The sequence below is a fragment of the Anabas testudineus genome, chromosome 14, assembly GCF_900324465.2.
Source record: "Anabas testudineus chromosome 14, fAnaTes1.2, whole genome shotgun sequence".
In the NCBI taxonomy this organism is placed as follows: domain Eukaryota; kingdom Metazoa; phylum Chordata; class Actinopteri; order Anabantiformes; family Anabantidae; genus Anabas; species Anabas testudineus.
Window position 1 is genome coordinate 9,196,355 of NC_046623.1, and position 22,582 is coordinate 9,218,936.

Here is a 22,582-nt window from a genome sequence, read left to right on the forward strand (position 1 = left end):
CTAATACGCAATCACTGGAAAGAAAGTCGCTCAAGGAAGAATAGGACTTTGCTCTCAAAAAAACATAAATGGTCATTGCTGTTGGTTGCATGACATGCAAAGTATGAGAGGCTCACTTGGTTTTTTATCTTCCTGTGGCTCAGAGTCCACTTCTACCTTCTTATCACGGACTTTTTTCACTTTTTCCAGTAAACGGAGCAGTCGTCCACGGAGAGAATTATCCACTTCTTCTTCCTCTTCCTCCTCTTCAATATGAACACCTGAGTGTAAAGTTTTGAATAAAATAATGTTACTTACAGCTTATCTAAACATATTAAATTCTGATGACTTGACCCTGTAGATGTAAACTCACCACAGTGTGCCAGGAGAGCATTGTGAAAGCTCAGAAGAGCTTCACGGACCTCATCAGGAACAGGGCACTCTTCATCTTCAGCGCAGTTCTTGAAATTCATGAGCATGTTAACCTACAAAACAGCAAGAAAATATGAAAAACCTTTTTCTTACTAGTTATATTTTATATATTTTGTAAGTTCTATTTTTAAAAAAGATATTGAGTATTATATAATGGAGATTTGATTTATCTTAACAATTCTTGATACAATTTAAAAATCAAAACTGTACACTACTCTTTGTACGCATTTGCCTGAATGTACCTGCTCCTGTGGCGGGGAGCGAAATTCACGGGTCTTGCGGGCAGTCTCAGCAGCACTCATAGTGAAGGCCAACATAAGTTCATTGTATCGCTGCCTCTGGTTGGACTGTATCTGGGTGACAAACTGGTCTGAAAAGGCAGTAATGGCCTCCACTCTGTGACGTAACTCACAGTCACAGAAATATTGTAGCAGAGTACACATCTAAAGGGGAAAAGCAAAATCAATCACTAATACTATCCAGTCCACACTAAAAATGGTAAAAAGCAATATTTGCATTTATAATAAAAAGACTAGAAATACCTGCAATTTGACAGACTCTGGAAGCTTCATCTGGAAAAGTCCTTGCTCTAGATGTTCTTCTTTAGCCTCTCCACTTGTCTCTGCAGTTTTCAACTCTTTCTCTGTTTCCTCAGCTCCCTTCTCACCATTAACTGGCTCTGTCTTGGTCACCATGTCTTCATGTGGCAAAATGGATTCTGTCTCTTCTAGTTCCTCCTCTTCCTCCTCCTCCTCTTCACCCAAACCATCATCTTCATATTCCTCTTCTTCTTCCTCTGCGATATCCTGCTCTTCTTCCTTCACTGCTCCTCCTTTTGAGGGTGGTTTCGGTTCCTTCTCTTCCTTTAAGTTGGCATTTTCTTCAGCAGGCTCCTCTACTTTATTGCCACTGAAGACTGTGGGCTCAATCATCTTCAGGATGTGTGTGACATCTTCATCATCAAACACACCCATAATGAGAAGTGTACTGATGAGCTTTAGGATTGGAACAAAATGAAACTCCACACTGCCTCCCACAGGATCTCGCATGGCTTGACCTCCGTCTTGCACTGCCTCAGTCAACATGTTCAGGGCCTTTGTCTTCAGCACCTGGAAATACAATTATTTTTAAAGGTTGTGGTTCAACAGCTCTTAAAATGCCAAACCTGTTACCTCACCTGTAATGGGATCACAGGACTCAGTGTGTAGATGTCAGGATCTGTTCCCACAAACCCAACGGAGGAGAAATGTAGTTTGGGACGCAGACAAGTAGTGAGGCCGACCCCAGGTAAAGCATGAGATTTGTCAGAGTACAGAGTGATGCTGCGTGTTTCATCGGTCATTGGAACTATGAATTCCTTGTTGGTTCCCAGACGGTTCCTCTTAGCAGACTCCAGGTGCATGCTGATGAGGAGGTCATAAAAGCCGCTTCTCATTGGTCCAGGTAGATAAGTGTTCTCTATGGCATAGAAGAGCTGAGACTCATCCACATGGCTGCACAGAGCATGAGCCACACGATTGTTTCCTAAAGCACACACCGAGCCATATAGCTTCAGGGTATGATAGTGGAATTTCAGCAAGTCCATGCGTTCAGAAAGTTCCAGGATGTCAATACACCTTGAGAATGCATAGGAAATAAAGTTAGTAAAAGGAACACATTTTTGTAACTCCTAGTAAATATGAGGAAGGTGATACAGCTCTGACCTGTTCTCCTCTGGGATGTGAAGAGCCATCATGGTAAGTGGTTCTTGACACTGCACCACCCAGCCAAGTCTCTCACTAACACGCCCTGTCTCAGGAGCCAGGAAGTGGTTGGGCATGCGGCTCCAGATGACTGGGGTTAACATCTGCACATCCAGTCTAGGAGGGCACTGGGGGACAGGGTTCTTGCGTTCACTCCGGAACATGGCAGCAGAGAGCGGCATAATATTCTGTAAAGTAAGACAAATGTATTACAAGACACAGTTTCATAGTTAACAATGTGTAATTGTTATGTAGAATCAGTTTTAGGCTTTCATGAAGACTGAGTGGTTTTTTTTGACTGACCTTGAGCTTGCCCAGCTCAAACTGAATCATATTCTGACTGGAAGGCAGAACAAAGGCAGCTGGGAAGAGTTTTGTGTGGGGCTCCACCTGTAAGAATGGAACATAATATGTTAAATTATTAAGATTTTATAGGGAGCTAGATGAGAATCAGATTGAAGCTTGTCTGACCTGATAAAATGTGTTCATCTCTTTTCCATTAGCAGTGAAAGTCATGAGACCTGTGTCCAAATCAATGAGACAGCCAATCACAAAATCCTCCTGACTCACTCGAGTCTGCTGGGAGCTGCTGAACTCCCCTCCCCATACCATGTAGCAGTTACTGCGTTTGATACTGAGGAAGACAGAAAAGAATCAGAGTCCAAGGTTAGATGCACATTTGTCAATCTAGATGAAAATATTAAATTTTTCTTTTTCTGTCTGCAGTAGTAACATACAGTACCTGTCATGAATGTTGCCTTTATCATCACCTACAGTGACTGTTACATTTCTCACTTTGCTGATATCAAAATGAAGGTCATACTGGTGATAATCAGGCGTGATCCAGCCCACCCACACGCCACCAAGCTCTTGTCCCGCAAACACTCGCACGGAATAATAGTACTGGTAGGAGAAAAAGATGTGTAGGAAATAAACATTAATAACGTTCAGGTAAAGACGATTTAAGACAAATTTTAAATAAAAAAAAAAAAAACATATAAATCTAAGTTTTAGTCATACTGTAGTGGTGCTGAGTATGATGTCAAGATCGTCCCTGTCATCCGGCACCACATCTTCCATTAACCGGGGCATGGTGGGAACAACAGGAGGTGGTGTTATTAGAGCAGCCTTCTTAGCCTTGAAAAGGAATCTGTAAAAGACAGCAGCAATTAATCTCTGTGTATATATATATATGTATATATACTGTAAATTCAAACACAAGACCCCAGTAAATATTTTTCAAGTCACTTTACAAGAATTAGTACAAACCCTTTCTTCTTGCTTTTTTCAGTTGAAGCATCCTTCTCATTCTCGCCATTTTTGGTAGCCGGGGTCTCTTTAGGTACAGAGGTTTCTTTTTTCTCTTCCTCTTGCTCTTTACGAGTAGCAGACTTCTTAAGGATTTCAAAGTCAGAGTCTGGATCCACCTCTAACACCTCATCCTCAGGGATGGTCAGGGCACGAGTAAGAAGTGTTGTCCCTGCTGGGATTTTGAAAGTCTCATGAAACTCAACAGGCATGCTGAGTCTGAAGAAAAGCAGATCTGTGTTGGCATTCTGAGATCCGTATGTCTTGTGGGTTGCTTTAAGACAAGGTGCAGTTTCCACTGTCCCATCAACACGGGACACCTCAATGTGAGGGTGATCAGTCGGAACAGCGATGAACTGAGGGAGGCTCTTGCTAAACCACATGGTAATGTCTCTTTTCATGTTGATGGCAAAAGGTTCAAATCCCTCCTGAAGGCCACAGATGGTAAAGTAACGAAGACTGCTGACATTCTGACCCAAATTGATCCTGCCAACCTGAGACAAACCCAGGCTGCACACAGGTATGAATCCTAGGAATGTTTGATACATGAATGTGCATCAGAAACACACACCTACACAAGCTAATAACCAACATCTCAAATGAAGTCTTCAGCAGCACCTCTCTCTCTCTGTATACACTTACCCTCTCCTATCTCGATATCCTTAAAGGCCATCTCCGAGCCTGAGTCACTGATCAACATTTCTCCGTTAAGTGTAAACATGATGTTCATCTCTGTGAGATCAATCATACAACCGACCACATCACCAGATTGCCACTGACGACCAAAGGACTCATTTCCCACATGCCAGCGTTGGGCCTGAAAAATAAAACAGGCCATTTTTAACTTTAGTTAAATTACAGAGGGTGTGGTATCTTTCACAAGTACTACAATTTGATCCCACCTTGAAGCCATTGAAGACATACGCCAACTCATCTGCACCAAGTTCAGTGTCTGCGCGAACACTGGGCCTGGCCCAGCCCACTCTCATCTCCCCAACTGTTACAGCCTCAAACTCAAAGTACCACTTCCCCTGTGTGACAGCGTAAGATTTCTCTGCTCTGAACACTCTGATCTTATCTCCACGGGCGCTGCCTGGTCCGTGTCCACCTACATTACCACAAACACAATAATATACTAAATCATTGAAAACTTGTAGCTCAATGAAATACATCTAGATTCAAACAATAAATCTACGACGTGATAAAAGCAACAAGTAAACTTACTGCTTTCCTGATCAGGTGGTTCTATGTTGTAACCATATCCGATGAGAGTGCGAACAGCTGCACAAACTGTGTCTCTGTTGGTCTTTTTAGTCTTTTCATCCAGTAGGTTGTAAGGAACCAGACGGGGATTGCGCTTGTTCATTATATCCTGTACAAGAAAAAAATATCCAAATGAAAATATAAACTTATAGTAGTTGGAGTGGAGGCCACTAGTAAACTTATGTACCATATATCCCTAAAGTATATACAGTTCATAACTATTATTATGATCATGGGGACTTCTCCATACAAATAAAGGTGGTACCTGCACAATGCTGTATGTCCAGCCCTGGCGAACCCGGTCTCTTGCCCAGACATTGTGTCCGTTTTCTGCCAGTCTCTCCACTAGAGTGTTCTGATTAGGAGTCAGCTTGACATGGTTGAGGTCCAGAGGGGCTGGTTTATATCCGTTGCTCTGCATATAACTAGTAAATAATGCTTTGTAAATACAATCAGTCCTTCACAAGATAATTTTACAATAAATAAAAGCTTTGCAGCTCACGTTTTTGGGAGCTTTGTCCTCTTCAGATTCTCCTCTGCTTTCTCATCTCCCATTCCTACATGACAGCCTAGTGCCAGAAGAGTCCTTTGAAATAAATAACAAACACAAACACAAACACAAACACACACACAAAGCATTAGAAACACAAGGAGAAAACGTCACACTGCTTCCAATTGAATTGAAAATGAAGACAATGACTTACTTGAGTGTCTCTCCTGACATTGCTAAATTGTAGTTCTTCTCTGGTTCAGGCAGACTCTGGAAATCCACTAAACAAGGGTGCAGCTTCTTGTTGTCATCACGAAACTTGACATTGTTTTTAAAAAGAAAAGTGCAATTATTTTTTTAGAAAACATTTTCTGCGTGAAAGATGGCTGACACTGAAAACACTCACTGGTCCGTAGGTCCATCCTTGTTCAATGCGAGTAACAGCCCATAACTCATGGCTATTTTCCGCAAGCTTCTCTCGAATGCGCTCCAAATGAGGTGGAAGTACAATCTGTAAGGATAACAAAATCAGTGCAGTGAAAAAAATGAAAATGAAAACATTATAAGGAGATATTTTACCTGTATAGTGTCCACAGGGCAAGGAGTGAAGGCTGTATGTAAGAGAGACTGCGTTGGACCTAGCAGGTTGCGGACACCATCAAAATCATGCTTATACTCCTTTATGGGCTCAATCCGCAAACGGTCCCTGGGCAGAACTGCTTCATAGCATGGAGCATAGCCTGGAGGTGGGAGGAACTTGAAATCTCCATGACGCCCTCCAAGAAGAAATCGCAACCTTGATTTACAGTGGAAACTTTACATTAGTCTTATACATTATACCTGTACTCTACCTATTACAGAATAATTTAATCATTTCACTTTATTATTCATGTCGTACTTAATGCCTGCAGAAAAACTGACAACAGGGAAGAACAGGCCATCTAGATTGAAGTTCTCAAACATGCCCTGAACGGGATGCCCATTGATACGGAAAGAAATACTGGGCACGCTCAGATCCAAACAGCAGCTGACCACATCCTCTGCTGCCAGGATGTGCTGACTGGGTGTGGCAACATGGCGTGGAACACGTCCTGTGGACAAATAGAGCAAGCCAACTTGTTATATTTATGTACATAAAACCATGAAGACTTTATCTGTGTAACTCAGAGAAGGGCAATCCTGGTCCAGACCTGACCAGAGATGAAGCCCATCAAAACCGTAGGAGTAGAGGTCATCCCCAACCCCATTGCCTCCCCAGCCTTCCCCTCCACCAGGGTAAGGACTGTAGCCCTCTGTCAGAGCCCAACCCACACGCAGGTGATATGGCTGAGCTGTCAGGAATGGCTCTACATTGTCCACCATCACCTCAAAATACCACTTCTTGTACTGAGTCGATCCTTCACAAGTTCCGAGAAAAATGTTGGGTCTCATGCTGAGGGAGGATTACAAAACAAACACATAACTCAGCACAGCTGTTCAAGTAACTGGGCATTCTGTACTTAAGTGTGTTCATACAGACCGACCCACCTCGTTGCATAATTGATAATGTTGGTTTGTAGTAGAAGGTCGCGACCTGGAAGTAGATTCTCTGTGATGAGATTCTGATTTGACCTTACAGCCACTCCGTTACACACACACAAAGAACAGAGCACGTCCAAGACCTAGGAAAACAAGAAAGTCCGAAATCCATAAGGATTTTTTTAAAGCTTCGCTGTAGCTCGAGTTTTAATAATTACTACATATATTACTTATATATTATTATACATATTACTATAACACAACTTCAAACAATGCTGCATGTTCCTGACCTTATGATTCCGGCCATGCTTATCCAGCAGAGAGATTATTGATTTAATGTGATTCTCCTGGATAATATTCAGCACCTCTGGACTTTCAATCAGAACACAATACAACACTTCCAGGATTCCTGCCATAAAAATGCATGTGACAATTATATAAATACATAAACATAGGCACAATACTCTCCAGGAACTCAAAAGCTTCATCATTCAGTTATGTTGACAGCCTAATACAGTATATGTTGGTTTTGTAGTAGAACAAACAATAAACTAAATGTGCTCTGTATATTTGAATGTTTTTTTTGTCTTGGATACCTGAAGAGGCCTCTAAACGATCCAATTTACTGACCAGCCAGTCAAGGTTATCGCAGAACAAGGCACAGTTTGCACGATTACCTCTGATCAAAGAAGCTTCACAAAAGAAGAGAAGCAGAAAATACTGTTAATACATTTTACTCACAAACAAGCAACATCACCATGAATGCACAGAACAGATCACGAGATGGTCATACTAGGATGGAAGTACCTAGCAACTCATACAGTAGATTTACTATCTCCTTCCATGATTCTGCGGCTTCCTCCCCAGCATACTCTGAGAAGTGGGCTGCTGTGTTATAGACATTAAGCCGATCAACACAGTCCAGAACAAGAGTAATCATTCCCTGTTTAAAAACAAAAAAACGTAATAACTTAAAGAACTGACATGGAAATACTGGATGGAAATTGGTAAACAAAACTAAATTCACATGCAAATATGTGTCTGTTTCATATACATTATGAACAGAACTCCTCAGTATATGGACCAACCTCTTCCTGGAAGAGGTTCTGTCTGTTCTTGAGGGAGCGAAGCTTGAACTGTTTGTCCTCGTGCTCAAGCTCCTCCTCGGGGGGTCGGAAGTAGAAAATTAGGTCCTGCAGGGAGAGTACCACTGCATCCATAGGTAAAGATGGGAGATTTGCAGATTTGTTTTTCCCACTCAGGGCATCTAGACCTCTGGGGACATGAAATGGGCACAATGAGAATATGTGTAAATATATGACAGTAAGAAAACACGCATATTGAATGGAATGTAACTGAAGCAGTGCTACTTGATGAACTGGTTGAAGAGGCCTGTTGTGCTGTAAATCATTCTGGCAGCCTGAGACTCCTCAGTCTGAGATCGAGCCACTGTAAGTGCATCGTCCATGTGACCTTCTTTATGGAGTATGGCCTAAGAATTAAACACACAACTTGATACTCACTCATACATCTATACAGTACATGTTGACTTAAATAATGTGTTTCAGAAATTGTTGATTTACATTGTGCTGTCCAATTCTGTTATACCTTTCTTTTTAGAGGGCCCAAACGAGCAGATTTGGCATCAACAGCAGCATACGTCAGCCAAAGTCCAGATGAAACATGTTGTACAAAGCACATGGACTCTCCATACTTAATCTCAGGCGTGCCCATGCCTTCCACATCTCGCTTCTGGGTCACTTCAATTTTTTCCTGTAGTTCAAATTGAAATGTATTTATCATTGGTAAGAATCCCAACACTACACATAAGACACTATACAGTTTAATTTACATGGCAAGGACCTTTGAAATTCTAAAACAGAAAGCCGACATCTTTGAATTTGCCTTCTCCGGGTCCACCAACAGCAGTCCCCTCTCTTCGTCCAGACAAAGGTATCTGCCTGTTGTTATGTGTCGTATGCGGAAAGACTGGCCCCATTTAAAGTGGCCTCCACTCCAACTACAAACAAGCACAAACAAATGAGAATCGACATACTGTACTATAAGGTCACTAAAAGTAATAAACATGAAGTTGAATGTGAGGGAAGACACTCACGCAATACGTAGTGGCTCAAGTCTCCATAAGGATCGAGCATGACTGCATACAGCTCCTCCTTCATAATGAGCAACTCTGAAAGAGCAACTTTCCAGTCAGGGAGGTGGAACATGTATAAGAAATTTAATGTTGAAAAAATTCCAAAATACTTTGATTTCAGTTTATGTCAATGCATCAATCAACTTGCCAATTTAATTTAATAAATGTCCTTTTAAGTAAAAAAACTGTTGGGAATTTATTAATATTAATTTAGATCAATGCAAACTGTACAAGTAATGCCGTCAGCAAATATTATATTGTAAGATGGATGTTATTTAACATTTTTCAAATGTATTGTTCAATAAAAGTTGGTGGTTTGTCAGCTAAACTCTCAGGTAAGGTAGAGTTTTCAGAATCTGAAATTACAAAACTTTTTTAATGGAGGGATCATACTGAAAAACACATGGCATTGTGAGAATCATGTGAAAAAGGTCACCTGCGCTGGTCATCCCCTTGATCAGCTCCTGGGATTGCCAAACATTCATCCATGTGCCCATGGAACAGCCTGAGCACATACCCTCCAGTCAGAAAACCTAGAGGACAAGGGAAATATTGCTAAGAGAGAGTAGACAGGTTTCTGTCCAAAAGACTCTTTTATAGCAACAACAAAAACACGTACCTTCAGCTAGCTCACATCCAGACATCACAGGGGTCATGGTCCACAGTGTTTGCATGAAGGAAGCATCCACCATCAAATCACCACTGGCGTATGACAGATGCTGAAAATAGTGCAGGTGGTAATCTTGGTAAGATTTATCCACAACAAACTGTCAGTTAAAATTCAAGTACGGTAAATAAAATCATAACTACCAGGTATCGCTCTGAAGAAACACTGACAAGAATGAGGTCATCTCCCACCCTGACCTTCTCGCCTTCGGATCTTTGTTTGGAGGCTGGATGGATGGTCCACCAACAGGCTTCTCCTGTGAGAGACAAATAGATTTAGAATACACAAATCTATATCAGCTTGTCTGGGACATAAGAACACATACCTGTGGAGTCTTCCTGCAGGCCCACATCAAAAGCCAATTTGTCTGTCAGGGAGCGTGAAGTAGTCAAACAGCTCAAGTACTGCAGCAGAAAGGATAATGAGTGAGATGACATGTACTCCAAACAATTCACAGACAAACATATTGACTTTGTTGACTGTAAATGTGCTCACCATACTGGAGTGAGTATGTTTCAGAAGGATGGCATGGCCATATAACAGGGTTCGGTGACCCCCACCTTGAGATGACTGGAAGCAGAAGAGAGAGGTAGAGTGAATTCAATGTAAAGAAAACAAAGGAACTTATTATATCCAAAGTTGTCCCACAGAATCCATTGTTACACCTCTGACAAGACTCCAAGCATTTGGTTAGAGCAACAGGAAGAATAAAAACCACAGGCATGCATAACAAATGTAAAGACAAGCCAGGCGTATGTGATAGAAAACAAACAAAATAAGAAAAATCCAATTTCAGAAAGACATAACAGACTGAATCGCTCGTTTACAGTGTCACTCCTGACATATATAAGTAGAGCTTTTGCATGGTGAGTTATTTATGATGCAACAAAAGATAGTTACAGTGCAGATATAATGCAAACTCTCAGATTGAAGCTGTGGACAGGAATTGTATGGACCAAACATACCCATTTGTCCAAATCAACAGCCTGTGGTTGACAGGTGGCAGAGTGAAGCAGCATGAGATATCAGGAAAGTCAGAAAAAACGTTTTTAAGTTGCTGAGCAAACAATAAACTGTATGTGTTTGTTGTATATACAGGTACACCCAATCTTGTGTTACCTCATCCACAGAAGAGTTGGACAGCATCTCCTGTAATGCCCGCACGGAGAGGGACTGCTCCAAAATGAAGCAGCAGATAGCAAGGTCTGGAGGGACATTCTGAAACACAGGACAATCAGTAAATCTGCCGGAAATTCAAATTATCAGATAAAATATATATGAGCCATTAAGCACAGTCTGCTACCTGAGCATTTGAGGTGGTCTCAAGGAAACACAAACGATTCCCAAATCCTTCACATGACAGACACAGCTTGATCTGTTCCTTAAGAATTGATGCAGTGCACTGCAGCACCACATGATCATCCTACAAAGAGAAAAGAAGTACAAGGTGTCCAAAGAGGGCTCTTTCAGGGACATTGTAAGTATTATAAGTGCAAGAGCGATTCATATAATTCTTAATTCATGTAATGGTCTATATGCACTTTGGAGGTGGAAGGAATCACCGAACAATGGCATCCGTACACCTGTTTAGTTTTATTTTTTGTTTTTAGATTTCTGTAGCTGGTAAATATTTTAAAGAAATATTATGAGTTTGAATTTCTGTACATGAATGAGAACTTTATAACGAGTGTAGTACATATAAGTACAAAGAAACTTATATGTTATAATTATATGTCTACAATAATCTCAATCTATCCAATATGTTACTCTCTGAATGTGAATCTATGCTGACCATCTAAAATCAGCTTAAACCTACTGTTAAAATATATCAAACCAAATTTGAATGTTATCTGGTCTGACCCACATTTAATCTAAAAGATGTCATCCAAAATGTTTCACTTCTCTAAGGCTGTCAGACTGTTTTTTATTTGAAGAAACAATGCTGTGGCCAACAAAACAAACTGAAACTTAGGACAACGCACAAATAACATAACCAGCAAAACAACTGGATGCATCACTCCCCAACCATCACATGTAATTTTCCTGTTACAGTACTGCACATCCCCGTGCATGTCGCTGGCCCTGCTCCAACATCCCCGCCTCTCTGGCTCCAAGACACCTACCACCCCCCCCCACAATTCTCTATTTCAGGCTGCAACACCTGCCATTCACAAGTCCTTTTTGGAAAGCAATAGATATTCAGGATTTGACAGCTGGGAAAGAAAAATGGCCCGCGTTGCTGCTTCAATAATGTAATTAGTCAGTTTGCTGAGGACAGGAATATGCAGATTTTTAGTTTAAGTCATCTTGGTTCTAAACTTTACTTTTAGTTGTTTGTAATTCATCTGTATCTTAAAATGTTTCTGGGTCATTCATACCCTCAACCAAGGCACATGCAGCAGGTAACTAACATCATTTTAGTAAAAAGCAACAATACCATTGTCAAAAAGTTGTTGTTCAAGATGAGATGAAATGCCACCAGTTTTTTCTAAACGTTCAGCCATGTAAGAGCTTCCATAAAAAAACTGACAAAAGGTTTTCAAACAATGTAGCATTTCATAATAGACACTGCTCATAGTACTTTAGTAGTGCTCTAGTAGTAATGGTCTCATATGGAGTGTAATAAGCAGGAGCTGAAATGGGCCAAGCTTTAAACCTGCTAATCCTCACACAGTAAATATAGAACCCAGCTGGGTTCCAGCGACAGGCTCACTGCAACTTTATGACACATTGTTGACATGTTTTACTTGAGTCCAGTGTTTAAAGACACCGAACAATGGCATCCGTACACCTGTTTAGTTTTATTTTTTGTTTTTTTTGTTTTTAGATTTCTGTAGCTGGTAAATATTTTAAAGAAAGATTATGAGTTTGAATTTCTGTACATGAATGAGAACTTTATAACGAGTGTAGTACATATAAGTACAAAGAAACTTATATGTTATAATTATATGTCTACAATAATCTCAATCTATCCAATATGTTACTCTCTGAATGTGAATCTATGCTGACCATCTAAAATAGAGAGTGTTATATACAGTAGACTGCTGACAAGGCCACAATGTCCTTCTGCGTGTTTGACTTGGAGATCTAAAAAGGAAATCTGATAGCTCAGTGGTGAGTAATGCAGAAAAAATAAACTCATTTTACTATTTAACTATTTTAAATACTTAGAGCATTAAGAAATCGATTAAGAAAAGATTTCAAATAAAATTGAAGCACAGTAGAATACAGTATATTTAACACTGAAAGTTGTAGTAGATCTCTGTAGTAGATGTAGCAGAAAATGTATTTACAACCTGTGGAGTAATCTCATATTTAATTACCAATGAAAAGCCAGAAGGCATAGTGCTAATTAGTGCTGTAGATTTAGATTCAGCCATTGTAATCCTAATCTCTGCCATATTCCACTTGAAGTATGACAGAGACCCAAAGATAAACCTCAGAAAATTAAGAACAGGTTCACTTTATAAAATTAAACATTTAAATGTTTCTGTTTACCATCAAAGTAAATACTTTCCATCAACCCAATATGGTTGTTTCAATGCCAAAATACAATAATACATTCATGTACTTCCATCGTCTGTTATATGTTAACTGTCACCTGACACCAGACATTTTTCTATGACAAAACAGTGACATATTAAATACCCATTGGGACATAAATAGAAAACAAAGCCAACAAAACCAGCCACCTGTTCTTGTCAATCTGTGTTCAGTCTAAATGAGGAGACTTAGTAAATGTTTGCATATTATGAAGGAGCAATTTGACAAACAAAAGACACTGTACATTGTTGTCTGAATATCTGTGTAACAGTTGTAAACTACTTTAGGGCAGGCAGACAGCATCGCTTACCGTGCGCAGGAACTGAATCTCTTCCTCTCCATCCGCACCTTCTGCCATTCTCCCAGAGCATTAAAAAACAAAACCTTCAGGCAAATGGGAAAATGTCTGCCTTGCACTCGTGCCACTCCTGGTGCCTCTTCACCCACCACAAACACTGTTGGGGAAGGTTTGTGAAGGGCAGTGTGGATCCGGTGTGTCTTTCTCTCTGGCTGTTATGAGAAGGGTTGACTGTTCATTCCTGTTCATTACAGCATCATAAAGAGGTGGAGCATGCTGACAAAGCCAAAGCCAGGTCCCTGGGTGGTATCTGGACCACTGCCTTCATGCATTATAAATAACTGCACTAAACTAAACCATCAGTTGTGTAAACAAAACACCTAAAAATATAAATCATTAAATATGATTAACTGTGTATATGTATTAACTCTTTATTCAGAATTATTATTTATATATTATGTTTGAAATAGGTATTGACTAGTGAGTGATACAATTAGGTAAATAATACATTTACATATAATACAAGTGTCTGTTAAGACAAATATATAAATGGCAAGTAAATACAATATGCTAATGTGAAATCAAAACCCAGTCCAAAGCTTTACATACTTATTAAAGAGTGATAAATTAATTAATGTTACGATATTCTCCACTTTTACAAATAAAGTATAATTGTTAGCCAACTGACTTAAGCTAGCAGCTAGCTAGCGCTTCTAACAACCCAGGGAATTAGCGTTAGTTAAGTTATACCTCTTAGCTCGCTCTCTGTTAAGCACCTGAATGTATGTAAAAATAACTTTTATTAAAAAATCATAATATTATCTAAAAATGAGTTGAACAGAATAGAAGTATAAAGTAAATCTACCTTATGCACACTCATGATTGTCCTACGGGGGCAGCAGAACGCGGGAGACGAGCGACGTCCTCTGATCGTCTTCCTGTTTCAGTAGAAGAAGAAAGCGGTACGTCGGCAAAACAGTTCCCTCGGCGTCTCTAAACATAAAACAGTGTCAGGTAAGAACTTTAAACAGTAAACCAGCACTGTCAAATTAGTATTAACGCGGACGTTTGTCTGTATGGTATAGAGAAGTAGTGTGTTTACGTTTAGGGTTCAAACTGAAATCCAAACGATGTATCTATTTTTTTCTTTGGCTTTTTTAGCTAGTAGCCTTGCTAGCTAGCCAGTGCTGAGGCATCGTACTAAGTGGCTTATGTTTTGACATCGTTTAATGCTTGTTCGTGTTAGTGGTTTGTAGCACTGAATTATCAAACGTAATAAATACATAGGACAAGATAAATGAGTCGGAGAAATTGCATAAGGTGAGCATAAGTTTCATTTTATGTGACTTTGTAACGCAGTCGTATGTATTTTCCTTTGTAGAAGGACGGATTGATACCGAGGAGAAGAATGGATGCCCTCAGTCGCATGCTTACTAACCCTCTTGATCCAAAAGAAGAAAACGTTGGACAGATTACAGAAGAATGCATGCTGGGAAACTGCAGAGTGAACCTTCCAGAGGATCTGCTTGAAGACGTAAGTTAATTCTGTTTTTTTACTGCTTTGTTATGTGTTAAATGAGGTTATTAAATATCATAATGTTAATGCAGATGATGCATTCATATTTGTTGTTTATTTTTGTTTCCAACAGCCTGAAATTTTCTTCTCCGTGGTCAGTGAAAGCACCTGGAGTGAAGTACTGTCAGATTCCCAGAGGCAGCACCTTCGTCAGTTTTTACCACAGTTTTCTGAGAACAATGTTGCAGAGCAAGACATCACCATAAGTGACCTCTTCAACAACAGAAACTTTAACTTTGGAAATCCACTTCATCTTGCACAAAAATTATTCAGAGGTGCTTTATAGTTAAACACTTATTTACCTACACGTAACTACATATTTCGTGCTAAGGGGAATCTTTTGAAACACTTTCTTCTGATCATGACTCTTGTTATCTCAACTCAGATGGTTACTTCAATCCTGAGGTGGTCAAATACAGACAACTGTGTGCCAAGTCCCAAAAGAAACGACAGCTGTACTCCCTTCAGCAGTATTACCACAGGCTTTTGAAGCAGATACTTGTCTCCAGAAAGGTATTTTTAGAAATCATTTGAAATACAAAGCTCATGGCCTCTTGCAGTTAGTATAATTTGTCTTCTTATTGTAGGAGCTGCTGGAGTTTGCAGTTCAAAATGGGATGGACTTTCCACCAAAAAGAAAGTTTCCTACCAAGACTCATGCTGAAATGCGGGAACCAAGGGTGAGAAGACGATTGAGCCGCATTTTAAAGGAGGTCAAAACTGAGTGTGGAGACAGCAATGTGTCATCTGATGATGACGGTCAGTTTTTCTATTTATATCAGTGCTGATAATAATATCTTGTATTTATAAATCAGTTATCTGATGTATGTTAGAAACATTTAAAACATAACTAGATGTTCAAATGTCAAGTGTTGATGTATTTAACAAACAGCTTTATTGCACTTCTGTAAATTGTAGACTTATCATTATGGACTCCGGCACCACAGTCACCTTCTTCTCCGACGGCCACCGTCTCACTCAGAGTTCTTCCCAGCCTCTCCACCCAAGACATGAAGACTACTGGTCAGTGATTTCTGCAAATAGGGGGTAATATTGCTCTTATGTATCAGTACAGTGAATGTAATGCTTTAAGACATTTCTTTCTTAACAGAAAAAATAGAATTAGGTGAGCACGACTTGAAAGCCATGTTGCAGAATCATCGGGACAAGAGGAAACGACAGCCAGTAAGTCATGAAAAACATAGATATAGTACAAGTACAAGTCTAAACCTGTACACTATATTCATAACGGTTGATTTACTTAGGACCTTCCAGAGTTGATGACCTCTGATATCCACTTTGGGGAGGTACTTTCACGAGCAAATATTGGTCGAAAGGGGACTATGCGTAAGTAAAAGCCATTTAGAGAAATAATCACAACTTTAAAGCCAATGTCTCCTTTTCATTATTTACACGATACACAATTTATATTATGTATCTGTTTCCCTTTCTATCCTTCAGCACTCTTTGATCTGTCTCCTCCTAAGAAGAAGAAGATGGAAGAGAGACGGAAAAAGAAAATGAGGACAATAAAAGTGGAATCTGAGGATCCCTGTGATGCTCTTGCACCTGCTGACACTGCATCAGCTCCCCCAGTAAACATTATCAACCCCCTGCCAGACACACCATCTACTCCACTGACTAACATCAAGGAGGAGTAAGTCTAGTGCCGTGCTGGTGTCAACAATGTTTACAGTATTGTGTGTAACTATATGTTCATTGAGTCCCGTGTTGTAGACTAATATATATAATTGTCATTATTGCAGAATTGTGGAGGAGTCTCAGAGCAGCCCAGCTACAGTTGAAGAAATAGCTGCCAGTTTTTTCAGCTTGTTGGAGAACATCTTAAGGGCAGAAAACCTTGCCAGTACTTCAGTGGTATGCAACTTTTACACATTGTCTTAGTTATATGTTACAGAAGTAATTACAGTTATTAATACACACTGTAATACCTAAATTTTTATCTCTCAGATAGAGGAGAAAGTTCAGATGTGGCAGTGCTCTCCAGCTAGTTCCCTTAATGTGTGGTTTTCATCTGCCTCAAGTTGGTCTGACTTGGTTCTTCAAGCTCTGCAGTTTCTTGCAGGAGAGACTAAAGGTACTTTGCAGTAGTTGCTCAACACGAAATGGATAATACTTTTTTTTTTTCTATCCTCTATTCATTTATTTTCCCCACACTCCTATGTTTGCTTGTCAGATGGCATGATGGCACTCCCCAGTGGATTTTCACCATTTGCGGAATTTATTGATGAATCTCAGCAGTGGAGGTGGATTGGTAAGAGAGATAAACTGATGCGGTGCTTCATGTTCACAATGATTCTGTTCACTGAGATTAACATCTGAGACCTATTTTAGGTCCCACTCTTGATACAGAGAAGGATCTCAGTGCACTCTTTCAGCTGTGGCTGGATTCCAAAGATTTAGTTGTCAAGGTAGTTAAATTATTATTGTGTTACAAATACTGTGTCACCACTGTTTATGCTGAGCTGTGTTTGTGTTTACCACTAATTTATTTGTGGGAAATTTTTAAAAAAATGCTTTTTCGTGTTCCACAGACAGAAAACGAAGACATGTTAGAAATGACTTCTCCCATACCAAGAGTGTAAGATTCAGTTATTCACCAAATATTGCTAATATCATAGAAAGCTCAATTGAAATCATTTATCCAATTAGTTTATAGACCAGAAATATTTTTGGGGTTGCTATCGGGCTAAGCATTGCTTTTAATTTATATAGCAAAGAATATCATTAGATTGATTCTAAAAAATATCGTTCTTTGTAGCCTAAAATACACATAAAAAGAAGTTTGAGTTGTAAGTAATTGTAATTATGTTGTAATATCTCTAACTAAACAGCTCAACAGATTATGTGGTCCGTCCCAGTACTGGAGATGAGAGACAACTGTTCCAAGTCCAGGTTTGTCATTTTTTTACTGCTGAAAACAAAATTCTGTAAGAATCTGTCTTTCTAGAGGGACATGAGCTTGCTAAGCTAATACTTTTTGTTTCTATATTAGGAACAGCAGCGATACAACCAGCCACATAAGGCCTTCACTTTTAGGATGCATGGCTTTGAATCTGTGGTGGGACCAGTTAAAGGGGTGTTTGATAAGGAGATGTCTCTCAACAAAGCCAGGGAACACACACTGCTCCGTTCAGACCGACCACCATATGTCACCATTCTTTCTCTGGGTTAGATCTTCTGTTTACCTCTAAATTTGTGAATGAGTGCTGTCAGTGTAATCACATAATTCAGATCTTTACCCTCTTCTGTAGTGCGGGATGCAGCAGCCAGGTTACCCAATGGAGAAGGAACACGGGCAGAGATATGTGAATTGTTGAAAGACTCGCAGTTTCTTGCTCCAGATGTCACTAGTGCACAGGTGTGACAGAGTTTGCATTTTTTCTTTTAGTCATTCACCGTAATCTCGTTTGAATTGTAGTTCTGTCTGGTTTTGATTTGTGTAAGAACCACTTTTCAGAGTGAGAGTCCTTATTTTTCCTTCAATCTTACTTTGCCACTCAGGTGAATACAGTTGTTAGTGGCGCTCTGGATAGACTTCACTATGAGAAAGATCCCTGTGTCAAGTATGATATTGGCCGAAAACTTTGGATTTACCTGCACCGCAATCGCAGTCAAGAGGAGTTTGGTAAGCAGCAATGTGTTTGATTTTAGGGTTTAGCGGTTTTTTTCTTTTGTATTTTTTCAGAAGAGTAAACATCTTTAATTCATTAGTTTTTGAGTTGAGGCTGCTAGCAAGGGGCCATTTGTCTACTGTGATTAGCTACTGTTGTCTGAAAGCAGTTTTCAGGCAGAACACACGGCTTGGCATATATTAATAATTTAAAGTAGAAATGCTTACTTTTCCTTTTTCCTTATAAGATTTTCATCTCTTTTTTATGATGATTTCATTTATGTATAAAGGAGTAGAGGTATGCTCTTTGTGTTAAAGATCACAATTTAGTTTTCTTTCTCCCATCCAGAAAGGATTCACCAGGCTCAAGCTGCTGCTGCAAAAGCAAGAAAAGCCCTACAGCAGAAACCAAAGCCTGCTTCTAAACCTGTGAGTCCTACAATTTGCTGTTCTGTTGATTAGGATTATAATATTGTGATTATGACGTTGGTAATGAATATATTTGTGTTTTAGAAGTCTGGAAGTAAAGACGGAGGTAAAACCCCTGGATGTCTGGATGCAGGACAGGATTTAGGCTCTTATCCCATGTCACCAACCCCTACAACACCGACCCCAAACACACCCGGAATTCCTTTGTCACCTTTACCCTGCACAGCCACCACACCTACAAAGTCTGGAATATCAGATGCAGTCAAGGCCAGCCCAGGGTCAGTGTGACACTGTTGTCCTGTTCATAATATACAGTACATACATGTTCAAATGTGCAATTTGACATTGACTGTTCTCTTGTCTATTGCTTCCACACCTTCTCGCTCTTCCAGTGTTCTTCTTGTCTCCCCTCCCTCATTACCCCAGCTGGGAACCATCTTACCCACAAGTCAGGCTGCTCCACCAGCTTCACAGCCAGTCACATCTCAACACACAGCTCGGATTGTGAGTCACCTTGCAGCAGGCTCCCTCCCTCAGGTGAGGGTTGTTTCTGCTCAGAGTGGTCTGGTTTCCTCTGCAGGAAGTCAGCAAGCCACACTGGTACATCAGACCCCTCACCAGATCAGGATGCCAGTCTCAGTGGCAGCCAAAGGCATTTCACAGGTCACCAGAACATTAATTCAACAAAATGTAAATATCAGTTTTGTTTGTTTGTTTTTTTATGTGTAGTGCAAATGTATAGTTAAATCTTACTGTATATATTGTGTACATCAATAGGCAGTGGTTTCTGTGCCTTTGAGGACTCAGTCTGCTAGCAGTCCAGTCCAGGTGCCGACTACCCTATCTGTGTCTGCTGTAACTGTGACCAAACCTCAGACTGGATCACCTGGGAGCCCAGCTACAAATCCTGCTTCCCCTACTGTGCTACAAGGAGTCACAAGCCCGAGCATCAAACAGGTGAAGCATTTGTTTTAATTAGGTTATCTGGTTGGTTATAAATAGTCAAAAACTAAACACTAATTCTATTAAAAAGTCTACTCCCCCTAGCTGGCTATATAAACAAGTGCAGAAATGTGTCCTTCCTTTAGGTTTAGTTTGTTGTTGTTTCTCATGTGAAATTTGGCTTCTTCTGGTTCTCGGCAGAGAAGGATTTATTGTTGTTCTGGTATGTTAAATGTCTTCTTTAAGGTGTCCATCACGGGACAGCTTGGAATGAAGACTCCAGGAGGAGCGGGAATTCCAATTACAGCTACAAACCTACGCATTCAAGGTAAAGATGTCCTACGTCTTCCACCATCCTCCATCACCACGGACGCCAAAGGCCAGACGGTGCTGCGGATCACCCCAGACATGATGGCAACTCTCGCTAAATCTCCAGTTGCAACTGTCAAGCTCACCCCTGACTTTCTGGGCACTGCCACAACAGGCAGCAAAAGCATATCAGCCACTCTTCATGTGACACCACCCCACCCTTCACATTCCTCAGCCTCTAGCACTGCAACTACAGGGGAAGTACAGACTACTAAGGTGGAGGCAGGCCCTGTTGCCTCCACCTTATTAAAAGCTGCAGACACAGCTATACATCTCATGCCCACGTTGGCTGTCACTGACCAGAAATCTAGAACCTTCTCCACTGTGACCTCTCCTGATAAGAGTGGTACTACCATTCGGATAATGCCAGGCCTTAGCGTTATTCCACAGAAACACGGTCAGACCATCAAAATGACAACCACCACTGGAAATAAACAACTCACAGCATCTACTTGTGCTAGTGTAGTGACCATGGCTGCCGGTGTTGTAGCTGGCACCAAGGGGATCACAGTGGCTCCTGGAGCCTCAGGCTCACCTTTGACACTGGGAACAGCTACAGCCACTGTGCGACAGGTGCCTCAACCAGTGGTTCCTACACAAACAGTAAGAGTATTATTCACTTTCTGAATATATTATAAGAAAAATACAACATTTTTGATTCATTACATTAAATAAGATATGTTGTTTAATATGGTTGCTCCTACTCTACCCTAAATCTATACCTAATACTCTACTAATATGGAGGCGAAATCTTCTGTAACACTACACGCCAACCTCTTAACATTACAGTTGCAGTAGCCTTGTCTGAACAATCATTAATTTATTACAATGATAGACCATTTTATACCACCATTCAAGCGATGCTGATAAGAGTAGTGTTCAAAGTGTCACGAAACATTTTTCCCAGTGAAGCTCTTTTGCTAAATTCAGGTTTGCAGTCATGTGTTTTTGTAGAAGTAGCTTGCTTTGTTGTGTCCAGCTTTGGACACTTTACTCCACTTACTAAGGACTTTTTTGCAGAGCTTTTGGAGTCATTATAACTTATAATTTACTTCTAGTCTGAAAGTTGCATAATTCACGAACTCTCCTCTTCTTTGTCACTGCAGGGGAAGTTACCTGCACGGATCACTGTGCCCCTCTCTGTTCTCAACCAGCCACTGAAAAGCAAAAGTGTAGTGACCACACCAATTGTGAAAGGAAGTCTTAACACAAAGTAAGTTTCATCGTGGGCACTTATTTGTTATACTGAAAGTATTTGTCTTGTTAAATCATTCTCCGCGGAGAATGAATTTGATTGGTTAAACCCAAGATTTTATTATTTTCAACTATATATATTGAAGTGATAGTTGTTTTAGTCAAATTTACATTCACTTTCTTCCATTGCTTACAAGCCTGACTGTACTTTTGTCTGTACCATCTATTTTCTGAGCAGCTTGGGCAGAAACATTATCCTGACCACCATGCCTGCTGGGACAAAGCTGATTGCAGGGAACAAACCAGTCAGCTTTGTCACAGCACAACAGCTCCAGCAGCTTCAGCAGCAAGGACAGGCCACACAGGTTATATAACTTTTTTTTTAAATGCAAATGAATAAGGCATAGTGTAACACAAGTTAGACGCAGCTATAAACAATCATGCTATTTAAAGCCTTCAGTTTTAATTTGTGAATCATTTTTCTAGTGTGTTGTGGCTGCATAATTCTCACTCAGAACATCATCAGGGTTAACTGTCTTGTCTATTCCATCTTTAGGTTCGCATCCAGACTGTTCCAGCGCAGCCGCTCCAGCAACACATTGCAACAGGCTCACCAAAATCCGTCTCCACAGTTGTAGTCACAACAGCGCCTTCACCCAAATGTGTGCCTAATCCCCCACCTGCACCTCAACAGTGATCCCAACCACTCAACGAGCTATGAATTAGAGATGCAGTGCAGGTTGCAGTCTTGCAACAGTTGTAGTTTACTTTAAGTTGTATTTAACTCATTAACTGTTGATTCGTTGTTTATACTAAACTAAAAATTAATATGTCTGTCTAACTAGATGTTGTCACTTCCTTCAAATTGAATACTTTATGACAAAATGCAAAATAGGGGAATTAAGACAGATTCATTTGAATGTTGTTCCTTGTTTTTGTGCTAATACATTATTTGTTCTTAGTCTTGTAGAATGTGTGTAACTTTGTTACTCTAAACAAGGACAGAGACACTGTGGCACTTTTCAAGCTTTCAGTTTCATCTC

The 22,582-nt window shown here is 40.2% G+C and overlaps 2 protein-coding genes across 6 annotated transcripts in view; one reads left to right on the forward strand and one right to left on the reverse strand.

The window, feature by feature from the left end:
- LOC113170067 (ryanodine receptor 1-like) overlaps positions 1-13,573 on the reverse strand; it is a 42,109-nt gene extending 28,536 nt beyond the window's left edge. For all 3 annotated transcript variants that reach the window (XM_026371959.1, XM_026371958.1, XM_026371957.1), the window contains exons 1-39: positions 13,408-13,573; positions 10,858-10,977; positions 10,674-10,772; positions 10,520-10,540; positions 10,050-10,124; positions 9,880-9,958; positions 9,698-9,810; positions 9,507-9,606; positions 9,324-9,420; positions 8,849-8,923; positions 8,596-8,752; positions 8,341-8,505; positions 8,103-8,224; positions 7,821-8,007; positions 7,540-7,675; positions 7,329-7,424; positions 7,023-7,141; positions 6,742-6,875; positions 6,405-6,646; positions 6,113-6,305; positions 5,794-6,010; positions 5,621-5,725; positions 5,429-5,532; positions 5,227-5,310; positions 4,990-5,149; positions 4,686-4,833; positions 4,364-4,569; positions 4,104-4,278; positions 3,423-3,990; positions 3,174-3,303; positions 2,896-3,056; positions 2,625-2,787; positions 2,457-2,543; positions 2,115-2,341; positions 1,589-2,027; positions 954-1,520; positions 654-854; positions 353-464; positions 117-260 (exon numbers count right to left, since the gene is read on the reverse strand). In XM_026371959.1, coding sequence (XP_026227744.1) covers positions 117-260; positions 353-464; positions 654-854; positions 954-1,520; positions 1,589-2,027; positions 2,115-2,341; positions 2,457-2,543; positions 2,625-2,787; positions 2,896-3,056; positions 3,174-3,303; positions 3,423-3,990; positions 4,104-4,278; positions 4,364-4,569; positions 4,686-4,833; positions 4,990-5,149; positions 5,227-5,310; positions 5,429-5,532; positions 5,621-5,725; positions 5,794-6,010; positions 6,113-6,305; positions 6,405-6,646; positions 6,742-6,875; positions 7,023-7,141; positions 7,329-7,424; positions 7,540-7,675; positions 7,821-8,007; positions 8,103-8,224; positions 8,341-8,505; positions 8,596-8,752; positions 8,849-8,923; positions 9,324-9,420; positions 9,507-9,606; positions 9,698-9,810; positions 9,880-9,958; positions 10,050-10,124; positions 10,520-10,540; positions 10,674-10,772; positions 10,858-10,977; positions 13,408-13,455 — 6,376 coding nt within the window. In that variant the 5' untranslated portion in view covers positions 13,456-13,573. The remainder of the gene's footprint in view (positions 1-116; positions 261-352; positions 465-653; positions 855-953; positions 1,521-1,588; positions 2,028-2,114; positions 2,342-2,456; positions 2,544-2,624; positions 2,788-2,895; positions 3,057-3,173; positions 3,304-3,422; positions 3,991-4,103; positions 4,279-4,363; positions 4,570-4,685; positions 4,834-4,989; positions 5,150-5,226; positions 5,311-5,428; positions 5,533-5,620; positions 5,726-5,793; positions 6,011-6,112; positions 6,306-6,404; positions 6,647-6,741; positions 6,876-7,022; positions 7,142-7,328; positions 7,425-7,539; positions 7,676-7,820; positions 8,008-8,102; positions 8,225-8,340; positions 8,506-8,595; positions 8,753-8,848; positions 8,924-9,323; positions 9,421-9,506; positions 9,607-9,697; positions 9,811-9,879; positions 9,959-10,049; positions 10,125-10,519; positions 10,541-10,673; positions 10,773-10,857; positions 10,978-13,407) is intronic.
- Positions 13,574-14,342: 769 nt separating this feature from the next.
- nfrkb (nuclear factor related to kappaB binding protein) lies at positions 14,343-22,500 on the forward strand. Of its 3 annotated transcripts, none has more exons than XM_026372215.1 (26): positions 14,343-14,409; positions 14,777-14,929; positions 15,045-15,246; positions 15,357-15,484; positions 15,559-15,730; positions 15,890-15,994; positions 16,083-16,156; positions 16,237-16,318; positions 16,433-16,628; positions 16,738-16,849; positions 16,943-17,069; positions 17,169-17,246; positions 17,327-17,403; positions 17,527-17,573; positions 17,827-17,887; positions 17,988-18,162; positions 18,247-18,353; positions 18,497-18,620; positions 18,955-19,034; positions 19,119-19,312; positions 19,427-19,724; positions 19,812-19,991; positions 20,223-20,948; positions 21,452-21,558; positions 21,778-21,904; positions 22,096-22,500. In XM_026372215.1, the coding sequence occupies exons 2-26, from the start codon at positions 14,804-14,806 to the stop codon at positions 22,234-22,236; spliced, it is 3,846 nt and encodes a 1,281-aa protein (XP_026228000.1). In that variant the 5' UTR covers positions 14,343-14,409; positions 14,777-14,803; the 3' UTR covers positions 22,237-22,500. The 3 variants fall into 3 exon arrangements, with proteins under 3 accessions (XP_026228000.1, XP_026228002.1, XP_026228001.1); XM_026372217.1 differs by having other exon boundaries at positions 19,427-19,697; XM_026372216.1 differs by having other exon boundaries at positions 19,122-19,312.
- Positions 22,501-22,582: the final 82 nt, after the last annotated feature.